The 24,419-nt window shown below is 48.4% G+C and overlaps 1 protein-coding gene across 3 annotated transcripts; it reads left to right on the top strand.

Annotated features, from left to right (window-relative positions):
• UTP4 (UTP4 small subunit processome component) lies at positions 1-14,006 on the top strand. Of its 3 annotated transcripts, XM_044269747.1 has the most exons (17): positions 1-51; positions 855-1,015; positions 3,810-4,001; positions 4,088-4,172; positions 4,267-4,356; positions 6,209-6,420; positions 6,507-6,678; positions 7,326-7,417; positions 8,576-8,672; positions 9,269-9,333; positions 9,791-9,913; positions 10,025-10,175; positions 11,724-11,830; positions 11,919-12,023; positions 12,107-12,283; positions 12,431-12,541; positions 13,649-14,006. In XM_044269747.1, exons 2-17 carry the CDS (start codon positions 857-859, stop codon positions 13,763-13,765), a joined length of 2,055 nt encoding a protein of 684 aa, XP_044125682.1. In that variant the 5' UTR covers positions 1-51; positions 855-856; the 3' UTR covers positions 13,766-14,006. The 3 variants fall into 3 exon arrangements, 1 of the variants encoding a protein (XP_044125682.1); XR_006386905.1 differs by lacking the exon at positions 13,649-14,006 and having other exon boundaries at positions 7-51; positions 854-1,015; positions 11,919-12,014; positions 12,097-12,283; XR_006386906.1 differs by lacking the exons at positions 1-51; positions 13,649-14,006 and adding an exon at positions 262-282 and having other exon boundaries at positions 11,919-12,014; positions 12,097-12,283.
• The last annotated feature ends 10,413 nt before the right edge of the window (positions 14,007-24,419 follow it).

Genomic DNA, 24,419 nt, shown 5'->3' with positions numbered 1-24,419 from the left:
GTGCACTGTGCCGCACACGTGAAGGAAGAGGAGCAACGTGAGCAGAGCCGGGTGAGTGCTGTCCACCGTGTGACACGAATAACGTTCCCTCGACCTGATGCACCAGAGACAGCCAGCTACCTTCCTTCCGTAGTGCCCAGTGCCTAACTGCCCGCAGCAGCCAATCACTGCGCAGCTTTCATTGTACCAGAGCAGGTTAAGAATTGAGAGCTGCGCTCCCATTGGTTGCTATTGGCAACAAGGCTAGCTAATCACGGCACAGCTTTCATTCTACTTCAGCAGGTTAAGAAATTACAGCTGTTCCCTGATTGGTTGCTCTTGGCAGCCAGGCCAGCTAATCAAAGTACACCTTTCATTTTATATGAGCACTAGCAGTTTAACAGATGAAAGCTGCCCTCTGATTGGCTGCTGTATGTGAGGCCTAACATGTGATCCTGGTGTCGGAGCTGCTGTGACAATGCAGCCCACATGTCGTCTCTACCCAGTGGATCTGCAGACCGAATCTTTCGCAGGGCTTGCTGGGGGTTGTAGTTTCACATGTGGAGAATCACCACAGGATGGGTTGCCCATAGCAACCAATTAGATTGCTGCTTTCATTTCCTGAAGCAGCGGCGACAAATAAGAACTGGGATGTGATTGGTTGCTGCGGTCATTACTTCGCTCACGGTATGTTGCCATGGGGCGTTTTCGACTGAGGATCTGAACAGGCAGCATCCTAGGGATAGGACCGAATGCCTGGTCGTAGTAGAGGCGCAAAAATGTTCCCCATAGCCGATTGTTTACATAGAGGGTCACGTGGTCTCATGGCGTGGTACGTCCACACTAAATTCTGCCTCTCTTGTGTCATTATACAGGTATGGGGGAGTTCAAGGTGCACCGTGTCCGCTTCTTTGACTATGTGCCGTCCGGCGTGTGCTGTATGGCGTACTCTGAAGAGACGGAGAGGCTCGCTGTGGCTCGCAATGACGGATCTGTGGAGGTTTACAACTTTCCTGCCAACTACTACCAGGAGACGGTATGACGATCAGTACATACGGCACTGCTAAGCTGATTAAAAACTACAACCCCCAACATGGATTTTCTAAACTTTACGACCGCTGTAAATGGGTTTTCTGAGTATATGATGCTATCCTCAGGATAGGTCACCAGTATCTGATCGGTGGGGGTCATTATCCAGTGGACAGGTCTGTGCTTGGTATGAACCGGCGCCCACCGAAGCGCAGGGGTCGGGTCGTCAGACCATCCTCAGGATAGGTCACCAGTATCTGATCGGTGGGGGTCATTATCCAGTGGACAGGTCTGTGCTTGGTATGATCCGGCGCCCACCTCAGGATAGGTCACCAGTATGTAACACTCAGAAAACCCCATTAACAAAGTAAATTTGCCTCAGAGGTTTGTGAAATGGATGTAATTAAAGCGATTCTGTCACCTGCAAAATAACTAACTTATTTTTTTCTGAGAAAAATAACCATATTTTTTTTGTGGAAATCCAGTTCTCCTAAGGCCTCTTGCACACGGCTGTTGTTCGGCCTGTTCGTGCATTTGGGATCGCAAATTTGCAGTCCCCGATGCACGGGCACCATCCGTGCGGCTGCCGCGACGAATCCGGACCCATTCAAGTTGATCCGTCAGCACCGCAAAAAAATAATATTTTTTTTGCAGTGCAGAGACACGGATAGAAATCCCCCCTCCGTTCCCCGGCGCAGCTCCGTATTGCCGACCCATTCATGTGGGAGGGGCCACATCCGTGACGCAGGGAGCACACGGACGGTGGCCGCACTACGAGGCCTAATCCTGAGGAATGCATCTTTTTATTTGTATGCAGATCAGGTTTTTGGCGCACCATGGGCTGGGCGGCTTGTTTTGCTGTATAAAAAAGCTGAATTTCTCAGGATTAGAGGAGCGGATTTTTACATCAAAGGTATGGCTATGCTTCATGGCACCTACCCCACATGAGGGTATGCTTACTTAGACAGTTGCCTAGTAGTTAGATTTTTATTAGATTTTATTATCACATGGGGTTTATATAGTTTTACTTTTTAGAATTAGTGACTTTTAAAAATACCTTTATTAGTGATTATGTGGGTATAGGTATGTATATACCGACAGAGTGTGCTACAATTTCACAAGAATTTATATATAAATATTTCTTATGACCGGGGAGTAGTAACCCCTACACAAAACATCTAGTGATACGATACATCAGTAGGTCTAGGAAGTTCGAGGATCCAGTCAACAAAATCAAAATAATAAATAATAATGAGACAGGGTCTGAGGAAAAGGGCAGGGCTGACACAATGCTTACCCTACAGAGCCCTCAAAAACTGCTCAGCCCAGGGTGACCCCCTGATGGTGGGGGTTCCCTGTCCCCGAACCTAAGACTAAACAAATCCCTAGGTTGACCCTAGCCAGGGAAAAATATAAAATAAACGATAGCTATAATCACGATAAATCGGGAATGGAGGGTGGTTTAGTATAAATAGGGTCGCCACCTGCCCCTTCCGAAAGATTAGAGATAGGGATGAAATTCACAGTTAGGTTAACAGAGTGAGAAAAGTTTTCCTGATAATACGGAGATCACCATTCCACTCGTTAGTACAATACGCACGTTTTTTTTATAAAAATATACACATCTTAATACATATACCACGACGCGTTTCGCCTGTATACAATCAGGCTCATCAGGAGGTAGGTAGAAAAACGGACAGAGTCCAATTAAGATGTAGATGTGATTAGTGATAAATGGATGGTAAAATGAAACGATACTTAGCTACTGATGTTCATACCCTACCCCACATGAGGGTATGCTTACTTAGAAACTGAGGGTGGAGGTGACGGACTATTGGCTCATCTCAGGCATTGATGGTATATTGTTAGGCCTCTTTCACACGAGCGTGACGGATCGGCTCCGGATGCGTTCAGTGAAACTCGCACCATTTTGCAAGCAAGTTCAGTCAGTTTTGTCTGCGATTGTGTTTTGACGCGTTTTTTATGCGCGTGATAAAAAACTGAAGTTTTCCAAACATCTCCCAGCAACCATCAATGAAAAACTCATTGCACCTGGACTGCATCCAGGTTACATTCGGATTCAATGCGTTTTTCAGTGAAGCCCCATTCACTTCTATGGGGCCAGGGCTGCGAAAAAACACAGAATATAGAGCATGCTGCGTTTTTCACACAACGCAGAACTGATGCGTAAAAAAAAAACCGCTCATGTGCCCAGACCCATTGAAATGAATGGGTCAGGATTCAGTGCGGGTGCTAGGCGTTCACGTCACGCATTGCACTCGCGCGGAAAACTCGCTCGTGTGAAAGGGGCCTTAGGATATGTGGTGAATGTCAGAAAGGTGCTTACTCCCATCTAGAGAACGAGGCCCTGAAATGAACAGAGGGTGGTCGCGCATGCGCGGCTGCTCTTTATTCACTTTGAGGGGTTCCGTTCTGGAGATAGGTTTGGGTCCACCCCACCCCCTTTTCTCGGCACATTGCAAATTATGCTGCACAAATGGCGGGCTCCATAATGTGCCACTTTTTTACCCCATAATATAATTATTTATCACTAAAGCGCCATTCAATCCCTGGCGCTGTACATATGATAAGCGGCGCACATACAGATTACAGACTGGTACAGAAGGAGAGAGGGCCCTGCCCGCGAGGCTTACACTCTACGGGGGTTTGGAGGAAGGACACAGTAGGTGAGGGTGAAGCCGGGCATGGCGGTATAGCAGCAGCGGGGTCACTGGTTGTAGGCTTGTCTAATAGCGTAAAGGGTTTAGTAAATCGCCCCCTTTTGTGTTTTTGTTGTGCAGGTTATTCCCGGTGATGATCGAAGGTCCACGCAGTCCATATGCTGGGCCCCTGGTGGCCGGCTCTTCTCTGCCGGTCTGAATGGGGAGATCATCGAGTATGATCTGACGAAGCTCTGTGTTAAATATTCTCTGGATGCTTTCGGAGGACCCATCTGGGGCATTGCGGCCAGTCCCAGTGGCACCCAACTTGCCGTATGTACCACATCCCCAGCATTATCGCTATTATCTCTCTGGGTTGTATGATCTCCCCTCACCTGGTGCATTCCTTTATGGTGCAGGTTTGCGGTGAAGATGGCTCCGTCAAGCTGTTCAACATCAGCCCCGAGAAGATTGTCTTCGAGAAATCCTTGAACCGGCAGAAAGGTGATTGGCGGGTGGATCTAGTGAGGTCGTCGGCTGCTTCTGACTGATCTTGATGGGCGAGCGTCATTTTGTCCTACTCTGTCTCCCACTACAGATCGTATCCTGTGCCTGGCTTGGCATCCTTCTGGATCTCAGATTGTCACTGGTTCTGTCAAGGTCATCAGAGTATTTAGTGTTACATCAGGTGAGTACGAGGGTAGGGTATTGTTTCTGCATTGGGGGATGGGGTGTGTGCCCACATCGATGAAGGCGCCTTATGCTACCCCATTGTGGCAACATGTAGTTTATACTTATGCCTAAAATATAACTAAACTTTCAGGTGGCTTGTATTCTGCATGTATCAGCTGTCCTTAGGCTACTTTCACACCTGCGTTAGGTGCGGATCTGACGGATTCGCACCTATAATGCAAACGCTTGTATCCGTTCAGTACGGATCCATTTGCATTATGAAGAACAAAGTCAAAACAGATCCGTCCTGACTTACATTGAAAGTCAATGGGGGACAGATCCGTTTTCAATTGCACCATATTGTGTCAGTGAAAGTGGATCCGTCCCCATTGACTTTCGTTGTAAGTCAGGACGGATCATTTTGGCTCCGCATCGCCATGCAGACACCAAAACGTTGCAAGCATCGTTTTGGTGTCCGCATCCAGAGCAGAATGGAGGCTGATACGTTTTGAACCGTTTGTGAGATCCCTGAAACGGATCTCGCAAACGAAATTCAAAACGCCAGTGTGAAAGTAGCCTTAACTGTCCTTATATACTGTATAGCAGCTGCCCCCTGCCTCCCTACACCGTCACTACAGCACGCCGGGAGTGCAGCGGGAAAGCAGCTCACTGACAGCATACAGAGTGTGCAATCCATTATATTTAATAAAAAAGGGGTAAGGTAGATTTAATTTTAACACATAAGGGAACTTTCACACTTGCGCTGTTTAAGTCCGGCAGGCAGTTCCGTTGCCTGAACTGTCATGTCATTTTTTTCTGACTGATCAGGCATTTTTCAGACTTATAAGGATCCTGATCAGTCAGAAAAATGCATTGCAATACTGGATCAGTTTTTCTGGTGTCATCCGGAAAAACGGATCCGGTATTTATTTTTCACATTTTTAAAGGTCTGCGCATACCGGAATGCCGGATCCAGCACTAATACATTCCTATGGGAAAAAAAGCCGGATCCGGCATTGAGGCAAGTGTTCATTTTTTGGGCCGGAGATAAAACCGTAGCATGCTGCCATATTATCTCCGTCCTGAACAGTCAAAAAGACTGAACTAAGACATCCTGATCCATCCTGAACGGATTACTCTCCATTCAGAATGCATGGAGATAAAACTGATCAGTTCTTTTCCGTTATGGAGCCCCTAGGACGGAACTCTATAAGGCTCCTGTGCCCACCAGGCTGTGAGGGGGCAGGACAGGCAGAGGCCCGCAGCTCCCGCACTGCCTGTCTCTCCTAGGCTAATAGAAGATGGATGGCCCTTAGCAATGCTCATTTGAGAGAGCGTTACGAAGGGACATTTCAGCCCCAGTTTTCTACCACAAATAAACGTTTTTTCCTAAATAAAGTATATTACAAAAATTTTCCGTATCGCTGTCCCTACACATTAGCAAAATAAAATAAAACAGCAGTCACTGTTTAGCGGTTTGTCTAGCTGTGTGACTGGTACTTTCACCGTGTGCCGATCCTCTAATAAACCTTATCTCTAATTTGCTAAAAGGTCATAAACACTTATTTAAGCCACATTCTTATCGGTAAACTAAGGATTGAGCTATAATGAGAGTTTAGGATATCCGAGATAAAGAGCCTCAGTTCCCTGCCTGAGGAGCAGAGAGAAAATTCAGATCCTGCTACTAGATAAACTCAGTGCTGTGCAGGGAAAAGGGCCCAACATTTATAGCTCAAAATGACTACAATATAATAATAATAAAAGAAATCGCCCCCAAAGGTGTAGATGGCCTTTAAGATCTAGTAACTGACTTCTGCTGTCTATACCAGACCTGTAGTTCATTGGTTTGTTGCCTCGTTTCCTATTAGGTCATCTTCTTCACAGACTGAAGGTGGACCGCCGGCCATTGAATGTACAGAATCGTGAGTGCGTTGTGTGGAGCGTGGCCGTCCTGTCCTGCGGAGAAGTCGTCAGTGTGGATTCCACAGGAAAACTCCAGTTTTGGGAATTGGACAACGGAACGCTTATCCGCACCTACAACGTGACGAGCTGTGACGCCCTAAGCCTGGCGGTGAACCAGGTGATGCACTTGCTCATTATTATAAACGTCTGATAAAAACGTCATGAATGATAATGCTGACCTGTGCTGCTCATTTGTCCTGGCAGACTGAGGATAGCCTGTTGGTGGGCACGGCTGAAGGGCTCATTCTCCAGTTCCAACGTTTGCCCACTCAGGCGGGGAAGCCAGAGCAACAGTGGGTTCGCACAAAGCCATTTCGATATCACACCCATGATGTAAGGGCTGTGGCGCACGGCAGCACCGCTCTCATCTCTGGAGGTATGTTGCCCACTATAGTTTAATGTACATATCGCATCGCTCTGCCTCCTCTCTAAAGGTGGTTCTTTTTTTTATTCGTTTTATTTTCACGTATTACAGAAAGTAGAACATCGTACAATAAAGCTACATCAAGAAGCAATTCTCAACATATGCAACGTTACATGTATATTTGTATACATATTCCAATTGCATACAGTACCCCCAACCAACCCCCTATTCCGGTATCTGCTGTACTTTTACCCCATCATATTACTCGCCCGCACATACACCTGCCACGGCTCCCGTAATTTCTCCCCTCTTTTCTGGAAGACAGCCTTTTCATATACTAACATGTAATTAACCGTGCTCTTAAACTCGGAGGGTCAGCTTGTATCCAGTGTAGAGCTATTCGTTTCCTAGCCACATATAGCAGACGACCTATAGCCACTTTGAGCATGTTTTCAACTCTGACACATAACCCAAAATGCACACCTAATATCCTGTGGTATATGTACTGAGAAAGCTTTCTGTATGACATCAAGTACCTCTCTGCAGAATACATTTAATGCCGTACATTGCCATAGCATGTGTATCAGATCCACAGATTCCATAGAACAGCGAGGACATTGAGCATCAGCTCTGAAGCCCGGTTCTTCTTCTTTTACCAGGTGTTGATGGCCACATTGTCTCACGACCTTTGATGGAAAAGGTGCAAAATAAATCCTATGAAGCTGCTCTGAGAAAAATCACGTTTCCTCATGTAAGTCCCATTATTACAGAGATGTGACAGAAATAGTCTAATCCAGGCCCAGGTAACAGGCTGTGTAGACCTGTAAGGTTCTGCAATACTCTTGATGGTCTCCAGATGCTATGATTGTCTGCAGCCATCCTTAGACTTCCATAGGGACGCTGTGCATTTTGTACAGGTTTTCTAAAAGGGGATGACTCAATATTTGAATTTATCGCCTATGCACAGGTACGTGTCTGTCCAGTGGGGGTCCAACCACTGGGACTCCCACCGATCACGAGAGCAGAGTTCCTTGTTCCTGTATCGAACCTGTGCCCTGCCATTCAGTTTATCTGTGGGACTGCCAAAGATAATCGAGTACAGTGCTTGGCTATCTTTGGCAGTCCCCTACCGAATAACGGAGCAGCGGTATGCAACCCTCACTGCCTCTCTACTCAAACCTGAGAGACAGGACCCCGTTCTTGTGATTGGTGGGAATCCCGGGTGTCGGGCACCAACCATTGACACTTAAAAAAGCTGTGCAGTGCAAAGATAGGCAATCAATATTGGATTGGCGGTGGTCCGACCGATCATCTGTTTGAAGAGGTAGCAGTGTTCCAGAGAGAGCTGTGGCCTCCTCACTGCATAACAAGCGCAGCGCCTTACATTGCATAGTGAAAAAAAAAACGCCAATTTGGCGGTTTGCTGGATTTTTTCACTGGTCCACGTGGAGTGATGCTCCTTTCCGTTGCAGCGCCAGGTAATACAGCGAGTGCCGGCTGGATTCAATTTAATTGCATTGCGTAGTGGCTGTGCTTGGTATTGCAGCTCAGCCCCATTCATTGGAATGAGACTGAGCTGCACATAGTCCATGTGACAGAGGAACGTGACGTCGCTGGCCTAGAGCTTGAATGGGTAGAGCAGTTGGAATTGCACTGCACCGGCTCTACAGGCGAGGTGACGCACAGGTAATTTTGAAGTGGAGCGCTGCTACCTCTTCAAGCAGCTGATCGGCGAGGGTGCCGGGAGCTCAGATTGCGCAGATCTGATATCGATGACCTATCCCCAGGATTAGGTCATCAGTATCTTTGCACGGCGCAACCTATTTAAGACCTAAGCTGTGGATAGGTGAAAAGTGTAATTTGTCTAAAGAAATGATTATGATTATGTTTGTCCTTTTTCTTTCGATAGCGCCATCTTGTATCCTGTGCCCAAGCCTCCCGACTGCTTCTGTTCCAGTTTCCAGGACATCTAGAGCTGTGGCGACTGGGACAGACGAATGAATCGGGTATGTCGAGTTACTCCAGGGTAGATATTTATACCTGTATTTTAAATAACCTTCACTCTCTCGGACATAGCTGTACATCTGATGTGCGCAAGGGGTGTTTCGAGCGAGTGCACAAGCTCTATGGGACTGCCAAAAAGAGCCGAGCACTGGCTGAGCTATTTCTGTCTGCCCCATAGAAGTGAATGGAGCGGCGACTGTGCTTGCATGTTTCACTTCCCATTTATGTCTATGGCACGTTAGAAAATAGCCGAGCGCGCTGCTCTGTTATTTTCGGCAGTCCCGTGAAAATGAATAGAGGTGGCCGCGCGTATGCATGGTCTGCTTTCCTTTATTTTGTGGGCTCAATTCTAGAGATAGGTGCACCTCTAGGACTCCGAACCCCTAGAAATATGCCCCCGAGTGTATGAGATGGGCCGACCCCTTTAATGCATCGCATCATGACCAATTTAATTGCTCAAAAGTCTCCCGGGGAAAGCAGATTTTTATTTTTCTAATAAAAGGTTATATAATGCATTTGGCGACAAATTAATTATGTCACTTTCATGACCGTGTTAACTTTCGGAACCATTTAGTAAATATATATTTGTGGGTTGTAGGAATCGATGGTGACCTTCTTAATGTAAGCAAGGAGCAAGAACTTCTTTTGCAGCTGAAGAGAAAGGTGAGCAGTGCCACCAGGGGGCAGCATTGCGCCTCTGCTGTTTGGAGATGTGATTAATGCATCCTGAAAACCGTGTTTTGACGTATTGTCGGCGGCTTTTTTTATGCTTTAAAGTCAAGGTAAACTGCCGCATCTTGAACAAGAGCAATATGTGTGTATATATTGTATAGCGTGTGTGCATTAGACTACATTCACACGACCGCACGGGTAGCGGCCCGTGTGCGTTCCGCAATTTGCGGACCGCACGTGGGTGCCGCTATCAGCTTGTCAAGAATAGGATGCTGCTCTATCTTTATTGCGGGGCAGCCCATTGAAACGAATGGGTCCGCAGATGCGGTCGTGTGAATGAGCCCTTACTGTCATGTGCTGTTAGTTGCGTGTCCTAATCAAAGGCATTGCTTCTTATGCATAGAGTTGTAGGGGTTAATCAGTCTTCTCATTTTCCATCTCTTTTCAGGGCTCTGAGTGCATCCGCTGCAGCACCATCTCCCGCTGCGGTTCATGGGTCTCTTACGCCACGTCTTCCCGTCTGTTCCTTCATAGGCTTCATTATGATAAGGATAATCTAAGAATCAGCCGGGTGAGTCGGACCTGCAGAGAGCGCTGTATATGGCGGTGTAGCATTCATTCGCCTCTTTTACATCACCTTCTCGGTAGATCCACACCTAACAATCCCCTTGTGTCCTCACAGGTTCCCAAAGTGCCTCAGCTCCAGGCTCTGCAGCTGCTCTTCTCTCCTGACTCCAAGCGGCTCTATGTGGGCTCAGAGGGGGGACGTGTCCATGTCCTGGAGCTGTCGGAGGGCGCGTGCCAGCACAGTCGCACACTAGAGCGTCTGTCAGGTACGAGACATGTTAAAGGGGAAGAGAAAAAGTTTGACATGTCGGTAAAGTTTGCAGAGAGTGACTGTGAATGCTGAGCCTGGAGTGGTGTGTAGCTGGTACATTTGGGGTACCGCCACTGAGGTTCGGCAGTTGGCATTCAGGTGATGCCGTTGTATTGTTCCTGAGGATTTTGGTGCAATTAATGAGTTGTCACTGGAAATGTGGTGAATATCGGTCAGGTTAGCGTGCAGTATTATGGCCCTTTAACACTTGCCGATGGTCTGGGCAATGGGGGGGAATAAGGAAATGTGTTCCTGCTCATTAACCACTCGTTTGCTGCATTTACTGGCAGCCGTCATTGCTTGTGTATGGGGGATGAACGATAGTTACGACGATTGTTCCTCCCGATACAGTTATTTTCTTTGCCTGCAGCACATTCCTGTTTACACAGGGCAATGTGCCTATGACAAATAAGGCTACTTTCCCACTGGCGTTTTGGCTTTCCGTTTGTGAGATCCGGTCAGGGCTCAGCGGTCCAAAACGGATCAGTTTGGCCCTAATGCTTTCTGAATGGATAAGGATCCGCTCAGAATGCATCCATTTGCCTCCGCTGCATCTCCATTCCGCTCCGGAGGCTGCCTGCAGCGTTTTGGTGTCCTGTCTGACGAAACTGAGCCAAACGGATCCGTCCTGACACACAATGTAAGTCAATAGGGACGGATCCGTTTTCTATGACACAATCTGGCACAATAGAAAACTGATCCGTCCTCCACTGACTTTCAATGGTGTTCATGACGGATCCGTCTTGGCTATGTTACAGATAATACAAACGGATCCGTTCTGAACGGATGCAGACGGTTGTATTATCTGAACAGATCCATGACGGATCCGCACCAAACGCGAGTGTGAAAGTAGCCTTTGGCGGCAGCTTTAGAGGGGCAAGTTACCAATACTTGTCCTGACCCTCAGCCTGAGTGAAGCTGGCAACCAAACCCAGGCTGATGGATTTATACTGATCGTGGAGCTGGAGGTAAAGGCGTCTTCCGGGTACAAGAAGTATCAGATAGGAAGGGGTCCTACCTCATGATCAATGGGGGTCCCGTACCCTGTGCATGTCACTGTGCCTAATACTGCAGCCCATCTGTTCTGCTGCATTGTGGGTTTCCAGTACTCGGTACGGTGAGATAAACAGTAAGGAACAGCGAGATAAAAATCCCCAAATTTATTTTGATTTGTTTGATTTAGGCTACATTCTCACGACAATGACAAACGGATGTGTGACGACGGCCCACATTGACGGCCGTCGGGCTGATGTTTTCATAACCATTGCTGGTCTGTGGTTCTGTTCACCTGGCCTGTGAATAACGGACATCAAAAATAGGACTTGTCCTATTCTGTCTGTTTTCACGGCTCCCATACTAGTGAAAGCAACGTTCTTCAGAAAAGTATCAGATAAAAATGGACCATTTTGCCATTGTAACGGCCTTTTCGTTCCACTGCCGTTTGACTAGCCTTAGCCCCGCGGCCTCGGAGAAGAGTCTAACCAGAAAGTCTGTTTCTCTACAGGTTCTTCCCACCCTGTGCATCTGTTGGCTGCGAGTTCAGATGGGTCCCTACTGGCCGTGGCCTCTGCAAATGCTCAGATTGATATATATGATGTGAAGAAGCTAAAAGTGAGAAGAAACCTAATTATTCCTGCAGTTTTAGAAAAGTGACGTTAGGAGCGTATATTCTATTAACCTCTTCCTGTCTTTGCTCCAGTACGAATGCTCAGTACCTCAATACAGTTGTACTCCTGCAGCCATCAGAATCCATCCGTCCACTAACAACCTGGTGATTGCTTACCCCGACCAGCAGGTGGGTTCTGCTCGGGGCGGAGACACTTTCCTTGGGGGTCTCCCTATAACACGACTCTTACGTTGCCTCTCTCCCCCTCTAGATCCTCGGAGTTCAGCATTGCTCAAAAGCAGTACACAGACTGGAGTCGAAAAGTCATGCAGCGCGGCCTCCATCGGGATTGGGTTGAGCGCGATACTCCCATCACTGGCATCGCTTTTAACCCCGCGAGGCCTGAACACATTCTTTTGCACGATAACTACATGTTCTGTGTCCTGGATAAGTCTCTGGTAAGCAACAGAACTACTTGGAGCCGATCTTGCCCCATCTCAACCAATGCCAATCTGCAGACGTGTCCAGTTTTGCTATTTGGTGATGGTGTCGTGACTGATGTGCCCTGGTGATGCATCTATGTCATCCTATTCTTATCACCACAGCCTCTGCCTGATGATAAAACCCCTCTGGTGAACCAGAACTCACTGAAGCAGCTGTCAGAGAGTGCGAGGAGAAGTCATGCGCATGCCTTCAAAATAACCAAAAGGTTTCAGGTAAGACCTTGATCCTTCATTCTTCTTAAAGGGGTAGATGGTAAATGAGGGGCAGAGCACAGGGGCGTTACAGAAGCGGCGCTCCAAGGACTGTTCAACATACAGAGAAAAGAAGGGTATCACTGTCATCTGCCCGATCAACCCTATATGTCTGGTTTAATAGAGTTGATCATGCTGACAAATGCTCTTTAACCCTTACATGCACCACAGCATACGTGTAAAGATTGTACGAAGCTGGTTCAGGAAATGAGCCCGCTGCATAGACAGGGAGTGCCAGCGAACCCCTTTCCTTTCTGCAAAGGACGGGATTGGAGATAACTCAAATCCCTGCCATTTAAACCCCTTAGATGCTGCAGTCAGTGGTTGGATGCTCTAATTACCCTTAGTCACCTAAAGTATAGCAGTGTATTGACAAGTGATCCAAAGATCAAAAAGGTTCCAGTCCGCTAAGGGACCCGGCTCAGCCTCCCAAAAAATAAATAAAGGTCCTTATGCGACTGTGTCGATAGGAAAGCAAAAAAAGTTATGGGTGTCAGGATGCGACGGCACAAAACATTTTTTTAGTCAAAAGGTAGTATAACATAATAAAAATAATATAGATTTGGTACCTCTATAATCATACTGACCCTCAGAATAAGGGCTCATGCACATGACCGTATGCTCTCCGGTCCGTGAGCGGGCCATATGTCCCGGAGCGGCATACATCGTGCGAACGGGAGCGCACAGCATCATAGGTTACTAGGATACTGTGCGCATCGGGCCGCCTGCGGGACTACTGTCCTGCACTCATATGAGTGTAGGATAATAGTCACGCAGGCGGCCCGATGCGCACAGTATCATACTAACCTATGACGCACGATGTATGCCGCTCACGGACCGTATGTCTCGGAGGGCATACGGTCATGTGCATGAGCCCTAAAATTAACATATCAACGTTTTACCACGCAGTGAACGCCATAAGAGCCAATCCTGAAAAAACTATGGTGATATAGACAATACTTGTGAGATAAACTGCCTGTGTGTTATTTTTTTTTAATACTTTTAACTTTTTTCCCTTTTTTTTTTTTTTAAACTCAAATTCTGACCTTTCTCCTGGACAACCTGCAGCCCTTGCTTTTCATGGACTTGCTGGACGATGGGGATCTGGTCCTGGTGGAGCGGCCGCTCGGTGACATCCTGCCTCAGCTGCCTCCTCCAATGAAACAGAAGAAGTTTGGAACATAGAAACTCCTTCCCAGATTCTCTACTCAGATTTATCTTTTATAATCCGATGGTTTTATTGTAATGGGGGGGGCAGAGGGCCCGGATTGTTTGTAACACCACAGATTGGACTGGAAATAAATGGACGTTGGTGTGGCAGCGCTCAAAACACCAGGAATGGACCCAGTTTATGAGGTTGCATTTTTTACAGGACTGAAAATGTCATTTTTTTTGTCCATTTCCCACTTTGAATATATATTATGATTACGGATTATTGGCTTTTCTGTGGTTGCTGATTTGTTGTCTTCACTGAGGAATATTCAGTCCTGCGTGTGAAATATTCTGTACCTCAGTGATGGAAACAATTAAAGGGGTTTTCCGACCCCCCCCCCCCCCCCCCAGGTAAAACTAACGAAGGCCTGAAAAGCATTTAACATTAAAAACGTAAACCGCTCACCTGTTCACCAGCACTCTATTCTAGCACTGAGAGTCCCCACTGCTTCTGACCCCCTGTGGACCAGAAGTGATGTCCCATCAGTGGTCACGTGCATCGCTACAGACCTTCACTGGCCTCGGCGTTGATGTGTCCTCGAAGCAGCATGTGGAATGGCTGCAGCAGTGCACGCGAGGACGGACTGGGGTGTCGCATTTCTGGTCCATGGGACTGGAAGCTGTGAAGATTAGGAACGGAGCGCTGGTGAGCGAGGGAGTGGTTGTGTTAAACTCATTACCTTGAAGGATGGAGAACTCCTTTAAAGGGTATCCTAAGACTTCCCGCAGAAAGTGAACGGCGCACCTTCCATTTACATCAGCACTGCTCTCCGCCTGCGGAGTACAGATCCTATCTGCTTTCTATGGATCCACATACTGCAAAAGCAGAGCCGAGGTGCAGGTCGCTGAGAGAAATGCCACCGCACCTACCGTGTTTTAGTTTAGCGGGAAGGTTTAGGTGCCCTTTCAAGGGGTATATCCATCTCAAACATTTATGAGCGCTCTGAGAAATGCTGCCGCACCTTCCGTGTTTTGTGGAAAGGTTTAGGTACCCTTAAAAGGAGTTGTCCGTCCCCCCCCCCCTCCTCCCAAGGTAAAATGTCAGATAGATCTGGGACCCAAGTCTGTCCCCAGAACACTATTTCTGTGAATGGGAATTATGGAAACAGTGTGTCACATCCAGGTCGGACAGGCGTTGGGGCTAGCTGTAAGGATATAGGTGTACCCCTTTAAACCCTTTCACTGACGAGTGTGTGTGTGTAATATGGCGTGATATCAGGCTCATTATTCTAGGTGTATTAATGCAGCAGTTGTTAAAGGGGTGTTCCCATCTTAGACAATGGGGGCATATCGCTAGGATCTGCCCCCATTGTCTGATAGGTGCTGGGACCCGCACCCATATCGAGAACGGAGCCGGGAGCGCTGTGGCTGGAGGACAGCAGATTTCCTGGGGTCTGTCCACCACCAAGCGCTAATCCCCCTCCTCTCCCATAGAAGTGAATGGGAGCGTGCCGCTGATGCGCGGCCCATGCTCCTATTAATTTCTTCGGGGCAGACGGCAATAGCCAGAGCCAGCGCTCGGCTATTTTCGGCGGCCCCATAGAAATGAATGGAGGGTGGCTGCGCATGCGCAGTGCGCTCTCCTTCACTTTCGGGGCTCCATTCTGGGTGGGACCCGCACCTATAAGACAATGGGGTCATATCCTAGTGATATGCCCCCCATTGTCTGAGATGAGACAACCCCTTTAAGTCAGGGAGTGCCTTGGCTATACGACATCAGAAAGATGGAGAATACCCTGGACGCCCTGAGACGACCCCAGACGAGGTACAGGAAATGTGCCAGCCGCAGAGGCCGTTTCCTGTCCAAAACACATCCCACGTGGACATACCTTTAGGGTCCATTCACACGTCCGTATGTGTTTTGCGGATCCTCAAAACACGGACACTGGCAATGTGCATTTTGCGGACCGCACATCGCCGGCACTTAATAGAAAATGCCTTTTCTTGTCCGCAATTGCAGACAAGAATGGGACACGTTATTTCATTTTTTTTGCGGAACGGAAGTAAGGATCCGCAAATGCGGACAGCACATTCCAGGCCCCATTGAAAATGAATGGGTCCGTGGACCCATTTTGCAGACGTGTGAATGGACCCTTTAACTGGTTGGTCCATGAATGCCATTCACATCTACCCACCAGATCGCTGCGGTTCTGACGGGCGGGATCGTGAGCGCACAAGGTACCTGAGGTTGTGGAGAGACTGCTCCATTCACTTCTGTGAGACAGACAGAGACGGCTGAACCGAGCAGTCTTCACGCCTGCGCCCCACCACTCCATTCGCACCGGGAACTTCCCGGAATTGTCGGGGTTCCCAGAGGTTGCACCCCTAGCAATGGCCATATCTGCTCCTTTTGGGACACCCCCTCAGCTGATTGTCAGACACCTGTTATGCGGTTTGGTATCGACAGTGTGTGAATGGGGCCCCTATCACTTCTCCCTCCCGTAACGGTCAGTCTGCTCGCCGGGGTCAGCTCTCCTAGCAACCGCTAATTGTTAGTAACCTCCCTCATTATTTATTTAGCGCACTCCTTTCACACTGGTTTCTTCATTAAGACTGCCGGCTGACGTTTCCCTACGCAGACGGGAATAATGGCATCTTATGCGGTGATTCATAGGAGCAAATGTCAAGGAGAGGAGCTGCATCGGCCGCTGTTTATGGGAAGATCCTCTCTGGTAAAGCAGTAACCGAGAACAGTCTTAAAGGGGTTATGATATAGTCCACGACTCTTTATGGCAAAGCTAGAACCAGCCTTGTAGCTCCCATGGATCCAGAGATTTCCCCATTCATTGCTTCATGTTGGCTGTTCAGGGGATGTGTCCCTTCTGCTGCAGCTCGGGGAGTGCGTGTCTTTCTGCTGCAGCTCTCTCGCGGTAACTGTCACAGTAGATCTCGCTGGGGGAAACTGAGAATGTGTGACCACCTCCGTAGGTGGACGTGCACATTACTGTACAGGTTAAACACCAGGGGGCGCCATTATAATATAAAAAGAGTATCTGACAACCGGAGCATTTTAGTAAGAGGAAGTAACCAGTGAGGGAACTGAGCACGCGTGACCACCTCCGTAGGTGGACGTGCACATTACTGTACAGGTTAAACACCAGGGGGCGCCATTATAATGGAAAAAGAGTAGCATTTTAGTAACAAAGTAAATTACGAAAATAACTTTTTTTTTTAATGCTGAATTACATTAAATTAACATTTAACCCCTTTAACTAATGCGTTTCTACAGAGGCCTGTCTGGTGGGGGATGGGTGACACCACTGACTACGGTAACTATCATTCGCCCTACGTATGTGGAAAATAACCGCGCCGTTCTTTGTTTGTAGGTTGATTTTATCCGACTGCCTTATTCTTTGGAACTGGCTGTCCAAGTAGTGCCCCCCCCCTGCGAAATTGTAGCTTTCTGCTTAGACGTCCTATTTAAGTGACCTATAAGGGCTCATGCACATGACCGTATGTATTTTGTGGTCCGTAAAAAAAAAAAAAAAGCCGCGTTGCATCCTTTTTTTTTTTTTTTGCGGATCCAATGCCTGTCCATGTTCTATTTTTTTTTTCCAGACTGGATATATGCATACATTCCGTTTTTTTTTTTTTTAAGCCCCATTGAAATGAATGATTCCGTATACGCACCTGTAAAAAAATAAATAAAATGGAGTTGAATTTCTTTTTACAGGTCCATATACGGAATCCTTCATCTCAATGGGGCTTGAAAAAAATAAAAATAAAACGGAATGTGTGCATATGTCAGTTCTGAAAATAAAAATGGAAGAAGAATACAAGAATTTCCTTTGTGGAGTCCGTTTTGCAAGGTTCTATTCACAGTGTCAAAAATGTGTAGATTCGAGGAACGCGGTGGATTTTTTACATCCAAAACATACATTAAATAGCTGCGACAGTTGGTTGTGGGGGTGGGGTGGGTGGGGGGGGGTAGCTGGGACCCCCATGCGATCCAGAAGTTGATGGGGGACGTCACAGCATGGAGCTAAGGGACAATTTACACAGGGCAATGATTGTGAATGGACTGTTCAAGCTGCGTTCACATGCAGCAGGCGTCCCTTCTGCGTGCGGGCGAACAATCGTTACTGCGATCGTTTATCCCTGTACAGATTTATTTGATCTCAGTTTACACAAGATGAAAATCAGTCACTTCACGTGCTGCATAAACAAATGAATCGCCCCATTAATGTTTTGTCCTGTGACCGGCAGTACCGTAACTCAAGGCTTGCATTAGGGCTCATGCATGCAAACGTTTTTTCTTTCCGTTTTTTTTTTTCAATGGGTCCGCAAAAGAATTGGAAGTTACTCCGTGTGCATTCTGTTTCCGTTTCGCAAAAGGAATAGAACACGTCCTATATTGTCCGCATTACGGACAAAGATAGGACTGTTCTATTAGTGGCCGGCTGTTCCATTCCACAAAATACGGAATGCACGCGGACGTCATCTGCATTTTTTGCGGACCGCAAAATTCATACGGTTGTGTGCATGAGCCCTTAGTGTTAGATCCAGCAGTCTCTTCCGATAAGCTGTCGGCCAGACAAAAACTGCTGCATGTGGCGGTATTTGTCCCGCAGAAACCCGCCATTTAGTCCATGTGGATCCGGCGGTTCTCGGCTGGACATGGTGACCGCCAGCGGGCTGCTCCTCTGCCGGATTTCCAATGCTGATGCGAACGTTCCCTTACACAGGCAATAATTATATATTGTAACGTTGCCCATGTAATTGGGGAACCCTTTAAATAATCGGAGGGAACGCCCTATAGAACGAGCCGTCTTTTAACTCTTCATAGAGATGGATCAGGGTGACAGAAGGTCCTACACATTAGATGGCGGCCAAAGTCTTCTGACTCTCCGCTCCACAGCAAATGTGGGGTTAAAGAAGGGTCAGACATGTTGGATTGTAGTATCCATGAGGTGTCTGGCAGGGGCTTATTTGTCTCCCCACTGAGAGGGTGTTTGGGGAGGGGGGGGGTCAGCCGCAGTAGCCGTCCGCTATCTCGGGTGCATTGTCCCCTTTACTGCCGTAGGAAAAGGCAGAAGCTGTAAACTGCTGACTGTGCCGCCATAGGAAGCTGTGAACTGCTGACAGTGCCGCCATAGGAAGCTGTAAACTGCTGACAGTGCCGCCATAGGAAGCTGTGAACTGCTGACATTGCCGCCATAGGAAGCTGTAAACTGCTGACAGTGCCGCCATAGGAAGCTGTAAACTGCTGACAGTGCCGCCATAGGAAGCTGTAAACTGCTGACAGTGCCGCCATAGAAAGCTGTGAACTGCTGACAGTGCCGCCATAGGAAGCTGTGAACTGCTGACAGTGCCGCCATAGGAAGCTGTGAACTGCTGACAGTGCCGCCATAGGAAGCTGTGAACTGCTGACAGTGCCGCCATAGGAAGCTGTGAACTGCTGACAGTGCCGCCATAGGAAGCTGTGAACTGCTGACAGTGCCGCCATAGGAAGCTGTAAACTGCTGGCAGTGCCGCCATAGGAAGCTGTAAACTGCTGACAGTGCCGCCATAGGAAGCTGTAAACTGCTGACAGTGCCGCCATAGGAAGCTGTGAACTGCTGACAGTGCCGCCATAGGAAGCTGTAAACTGCTGACAGTGCCGCCATAAGAAGCTGTAAACTGCTGACAGTGCCGCCATAGGAAGCTGTAAACTGCTGACAGTGCCGCCATAGGAAGCTGTAAACTGCTGACAGTGCCGCCATAGGAAGCTGTAAACTGCTGACAGTGCCGCCATAGGAAGCTGTAAACTGCTGACAGTGCCGCCATAGGAAGCTGTGAACTGCTGACAGTGCTGCCATAGGAAGCTGTGAACTGCTGACAGTGCCTGCAGTGTTACTGCAGAGGGTGCGTTAGTCGCAGCTTCTCATTTTGGTGCGAAGTCGCGGCTTCTCTAGCAGATGATCAGTAACTGCTTCAGGCCATGGATGAGTTAAACCTCGTTCAACAGATCTCTGCGAGTGCGTCCTCAGGAAGGAAGGAAGGAAGGCCTGATGTCGGCGCCAGGGCTTCCCAGATAAGCAGGCCTGACACATGACATGGGCACCGTGGACAATTCACCTAGTTGTTGTCTCTGGAAAATCAGCCGCTGTACGCCGCCAAGGGAGCAGTAACCGCCAGCATCGCCACCTCGTAGACGTTACTTCCCTAAGGTCTTGTACACATTAGTGCCATAACCGCCATTTACGGTAACTCCTGGTTCATTTGTAGTTCTTAAAGGGGTAGTCAAGTTCAGGAAACCCCTTCTGCCTTACCCCTGAAAATTAGGATTTGGCGGAGGGGCAGCTGCGCTGGCCGCCATAGGAGGGTCTGTGCTTGCGCAGAAGATGATGTAGCAGAGAAAGCTGAGAGAGCGGTGACGGCCACCATCTTGGTTCTTATGGATGCGGCACAGCGATATCTACTGTACACAGACTATGGACTGGCAGTTAGGGCCCTGTGACCATCCACCGAGGTTGTCACTGCAGCCGGGGGGGCACCACCAATGAGGCCAGGTGAGGCAGCACCAGGTAGGGGCAAGAAAGGGGCATGGGCAATGAGCGATTTCATTGTGGCAAATTGGCATTGGGGGGAGGGGGGCGCCGTTTCAGTTTTCAGTTTCAGTTTTCGCCTCAGGCAGCAGAAAGGCTAGGTGCCCCCCTGCCCTTCAGTGTGCGGTATACAGACATTGGCCGCCCCCCTTTACAGCCGGTTCAGACCTGAGCGTTTTACAGCAAGTTCCTACGCGCTGTAAAACGCTCAACAGGCAAGAACCAATGATTCCCTATGGGAATGGTTTTCTCCTGAGCGTTTTACAGCGCGTACGATCGCACTGTAAAACGCCCGACGCCCCAAGAAGTACAGGAGCTTCTTTGGGGCGTCTTGTCACGCGTTCCCGTACATAGACTTCAGCGGGAACGCGCGACAATGGGCATTCGCTTGTCTCTGTATGCGCGATTGCAAACGCCCGTACAATCGTGCGTTCAAGTACGCTCAGGTCTGAACTCAGCCTTAAATAGAACATAAGAGAAAATATCACATAAAACAGAAGCAAAACTATTTATACGGGAGAACCGAGAATGTTCAGAATGATTGCAAGATCCGCAGGTCTCCTGACCTCACAGGAAGCGTTGCGATGAAATGCAGATTGCAGGGCCCAGCTTGGTAGATAACCCGGGCGGGTGCGGGGCCCTGAGCAGTGCATCGCGGGTCTAAATTAAGGTGGTACTCCTGATGCAGACTCTGAGACAGTGACGTCGAGCTCCGGTGTGGAGCCCCTTTAAAGGCTATGGACGCCTTTGACATGGAAAAAATATCAGACCCTCCGATATTCCGTTTGCAGCTGCTCCTGGCGTCTGAGGTTCCTCCTGTAATATCTTCTGGATGTTGGGTCTGCGTCCAGGATGCTGCCGTCTTCCCCCCGGCTACAGCCTGTTTGAGCTGCCCTCCTGGTATCTTCTGCCATGTCCAACCTCCTCCCCCTCCCTGCTGCTATGTCTAAGGGATCATACACACATCGTGTTTTTGGTCCTCGTCTCATCTGCATTTTTTGCAAAAGGATGCGTATAGCGGTATCCGTGTTTGGCAGATCCGCAATTTGCAGACCGCAAAAACTGGCTATGGCTGAGTGCATGAGGCCTAACACTGAGAGAGGGGAGGGGGAGAGCACAGAGAGCACAGAGAGCACAGAGGGATTCACGTCAGATTCAGCAGCAGCGAGGTGACGGGTTTCCACGCACTCCGCAGAGAACAACGCGGTAGGACATGTCTAATGAAGACTAGAAAGTTGCTTTACTTTGCATTTAGGAATCAAATGAACACAATCTGCTATTTCTTCAGTATTAGGCCTCATGCACACGACCGTTGTTGTGTTCCGTTCCGCAAAATGGGGTTCCGTGAGTCCTCCTTTATTTTTGGAGGACCACCAGACATAAAGGAAATAAAAAAAATCTAAGACAGGTTTGCCATGCAAAGGATAGGAAAAAAACGGGCACAGACGCGGATGACAATATTGTGTGCCTCTATGTTTTTTAGCGGTTCCATTGACTTGAATGGATCCGCAAACCGTTTTCCGTGAAAACAATAGGACAGGTTATATTTTGTTGACGGACTGGAACCACGGATCACGGACGCGGATGGCAAATGGTGCATTAGCCGAGTTTTTAATGGACCCATTAAAAGTCAATGGGTCCACAGAAAATCACGAAAAACGGAACAACGGACACGGAATAACACAACGGTCGTGTGCATGAGGCCTTAATGTTCAGTATTTATGTGCAGAGAATCCGCTCTGAAATCTGCAGGTGTTCGCGGGGAAATCCATGTGGACAATCCGAATCACAATAGAATCATAAGAATAAACGCTCCAATTCTTCCCCGCGGGGTGCGCCGAGTCACTAAAACAGACACGTCAGGAGAGGGGATGGCGACGCTTTAAAGTGACCCTTTTTTCTGTGTTGGGGGGGTCGCACTATTAATATCCATGTAATTATCTTAATAAGTCATTGCATCTTCTGTTTGTCCTTCCTATTTCATTGAGCTGCAATACCAGACACGGCCTACAGACTACAGAGGCACTGTTTCTTCACCTTATTCAGCCCCTAATGCTGTGAGGCTGAAGCTTTGGTCCGTGGACTCGTGGCTGCAGATTCCCGGGGAGCCGCCTCCACTTTGCACTATGTTATATTTAGTAAAAATGCAAATGTTTGGCAGGGAGAGGAGAGAGGAGGCCTCCGAGCCCGTACAGCGGCCGCAATCTGCACCGACAGGACAATGCAAATATTGCATGTGTATCTGGAGTGTGTGTGACCTTCAGGCTCCAGGGAGAATGTCACAGGTGAGCAGCGTGGTGCCAGGCGGGCAGTGGCATCACCACCGTGCCAATGTAACAGGAGGATTTGGTTGGGAGAACGGATCCCATTATAGGAAAGTAGGAAAATCTGTCCCAGTGATAGTTACTATTCAGCAGATACTCCTCACCTGTCCTGGATCCCGCAGTGCTGCCCAGCTCCCCATTTTCGGCCGTTCCAGTCTCTTCATCCTGTGGGGTGTACACGTATGACATCATTCCGCCGGGCTCAGGCGACAGGACACTACTCATATTATTTAACATCCCAGCTATAGGCCACCAGTTATTCTGCTCTGCCCTGCACTACTGAATCAGCCATCGGCACTCTGCTACATCACTCTGCTATATTAGCCTACAGAATGCTGCTACAACTCTGCTACATCACTCTGCTATATTAGCCTACAGAATGCTGCTACAACTCTGCTACATCACTCTGCTATATTAGCCTACAGAATGCTGCTACAACTCTGCTACATCACTCTGCTATATTAGCCTACAGAATGCTGCTACAACTCTGCTACATCACTCTGCTATTCCGCTCTCCATTCTGCTGTTACAGCTCTACTAAATGATGCTGCTATTCCATTCTTCAGTCTGATGCTCCAACTCCGCTACAGCAGTTTTCAGTACACTTCTACAGCTCTGCTACTTCACTCTGCTATTCCACCCTCCAGTATGCTGCTACAACTCTGCTACAGCAGTTTTCAGTACACTTCTACCCCTCTGCTACTTCACTCTGCTATTCCACTCTCCAGTCTGCTGCTACAGCAGTCTTCAGTACACTTCTACAGCTCTGCTGTTCCACTCTCTAGTTTCCTGCTACATCATGCTGCTATAGCAGTCTTCACTACGCTTCTACAGCTCTGTTACTCCACTCTCCAGTCTGCTGCAACAACTCTGCTACAGCACTCTGCTTTGCTGCTATTTGACTGCTACAGCTCTGCTACACCAGTCTCCAGCATGCTGCTACAACTCAGTTACATCACTCCATATCGATCACCCGCTAACCCTACGACACAACAGGTTTTTTAACGGTGTAGCTCCGCTGCCTCACTTCTCCAGCTCTGCTACACCGGCTCTCCGATCCTGCTACATTGGTCAACAGTCTTCCTGCGCCGCCTAGCATAGCGGATCCACCTCTGCTACTTCCATCAGAGCTGGTGCACCGTGGGTGGTTTGTAGGGTCAAAGCAGCCCCCCTCTAGAGGTAAGTGGCAGGGGCTTTGTTGCAGTCACATTTGGGCCCCTGATGGGGGGTCCAAAAGGTTATTTTGCTGGATATGACGAGACTAGTACTATAAATTACACACCCTAGAATGGAGGGGCCACTGGTACAGATTTCTCATTAGGGGCCCCAGGGTGGTGTAGTGTCAAATCTGCGGTGTCGCTCTGCAGTGCAAGGCCGTAGACATCTGGAATTTGCTGACGTCTCCAAAATACGTCCGGATTATTTTCCTAGTGCTTTTTGGCAGTGGGGGGGGGGGGACGACACACATACCTTTAAAGGGGTATTCAGAGTATAGACCATTCCCATAAGATCAGTGCAGTTCTGGGAGATGAGCACAAACAGGCCCCGGAACTGATCTTAAAGGGAAACTCCACTAAGGAGCCTCCATTATACAGTCAACCATCAGGCGCTCCTGCGGGGCTCTCGCTGTGTCCCCCACATTCCTGCACCTGTTCAATGACCAGGGGCCCCTGAACAGAAGCAGGACAGGACGAAGGCAATGGGAGGAATAAAAAGTGATCAAAATGTCATACACGCCCCTAAATGGTATCCATGGAAACTACAGATCGCCCCGCA

The sequence above is a fragment of the Bufo gargarizans genome, chromosome 10 (assembly GCF_014858855.1).
Source record: "Bufo gargarizans isolate SCDJY-AF-19 chromosome 10, ASM1485885v1, whole genome shotgun sequence".
In the NCBI taxonomy this organism is placed as follows: Eukaryota; Metazoa; Chordata; class Amphibia; order Anura; family Bufonidae; genus Bufo; species Bufo gargarizans.
The sequence above is the reverse complement of the archived record's forward strand: the minus strand, read 5'-3'. Positions and strand labels throughout refer to the sequence as shown.

Coding starts and splice junctions, on each gene's coding strand:
- UTP4 (XM_044269747.1), top strand. CDS start 857: ATGGGGGAGTTCAAGGTGCACCGTGTCCGCTTCTTTGACTATGTGCCG. Junction 4,357..6,208: donor AGTATTTAGTGTTACATCAG/GTGAGTACGAGG, acceptor GTTTCCTATTAG/GTCATCTTCTTCACAGACTG. Junction 11,831..11,918: donor ATGATGTGAAGAAGCTAAAA/GTGAGAAGAAAC, acceptor TCTTTGCTCCAG/TACGAATGCTCAGTACCTCA.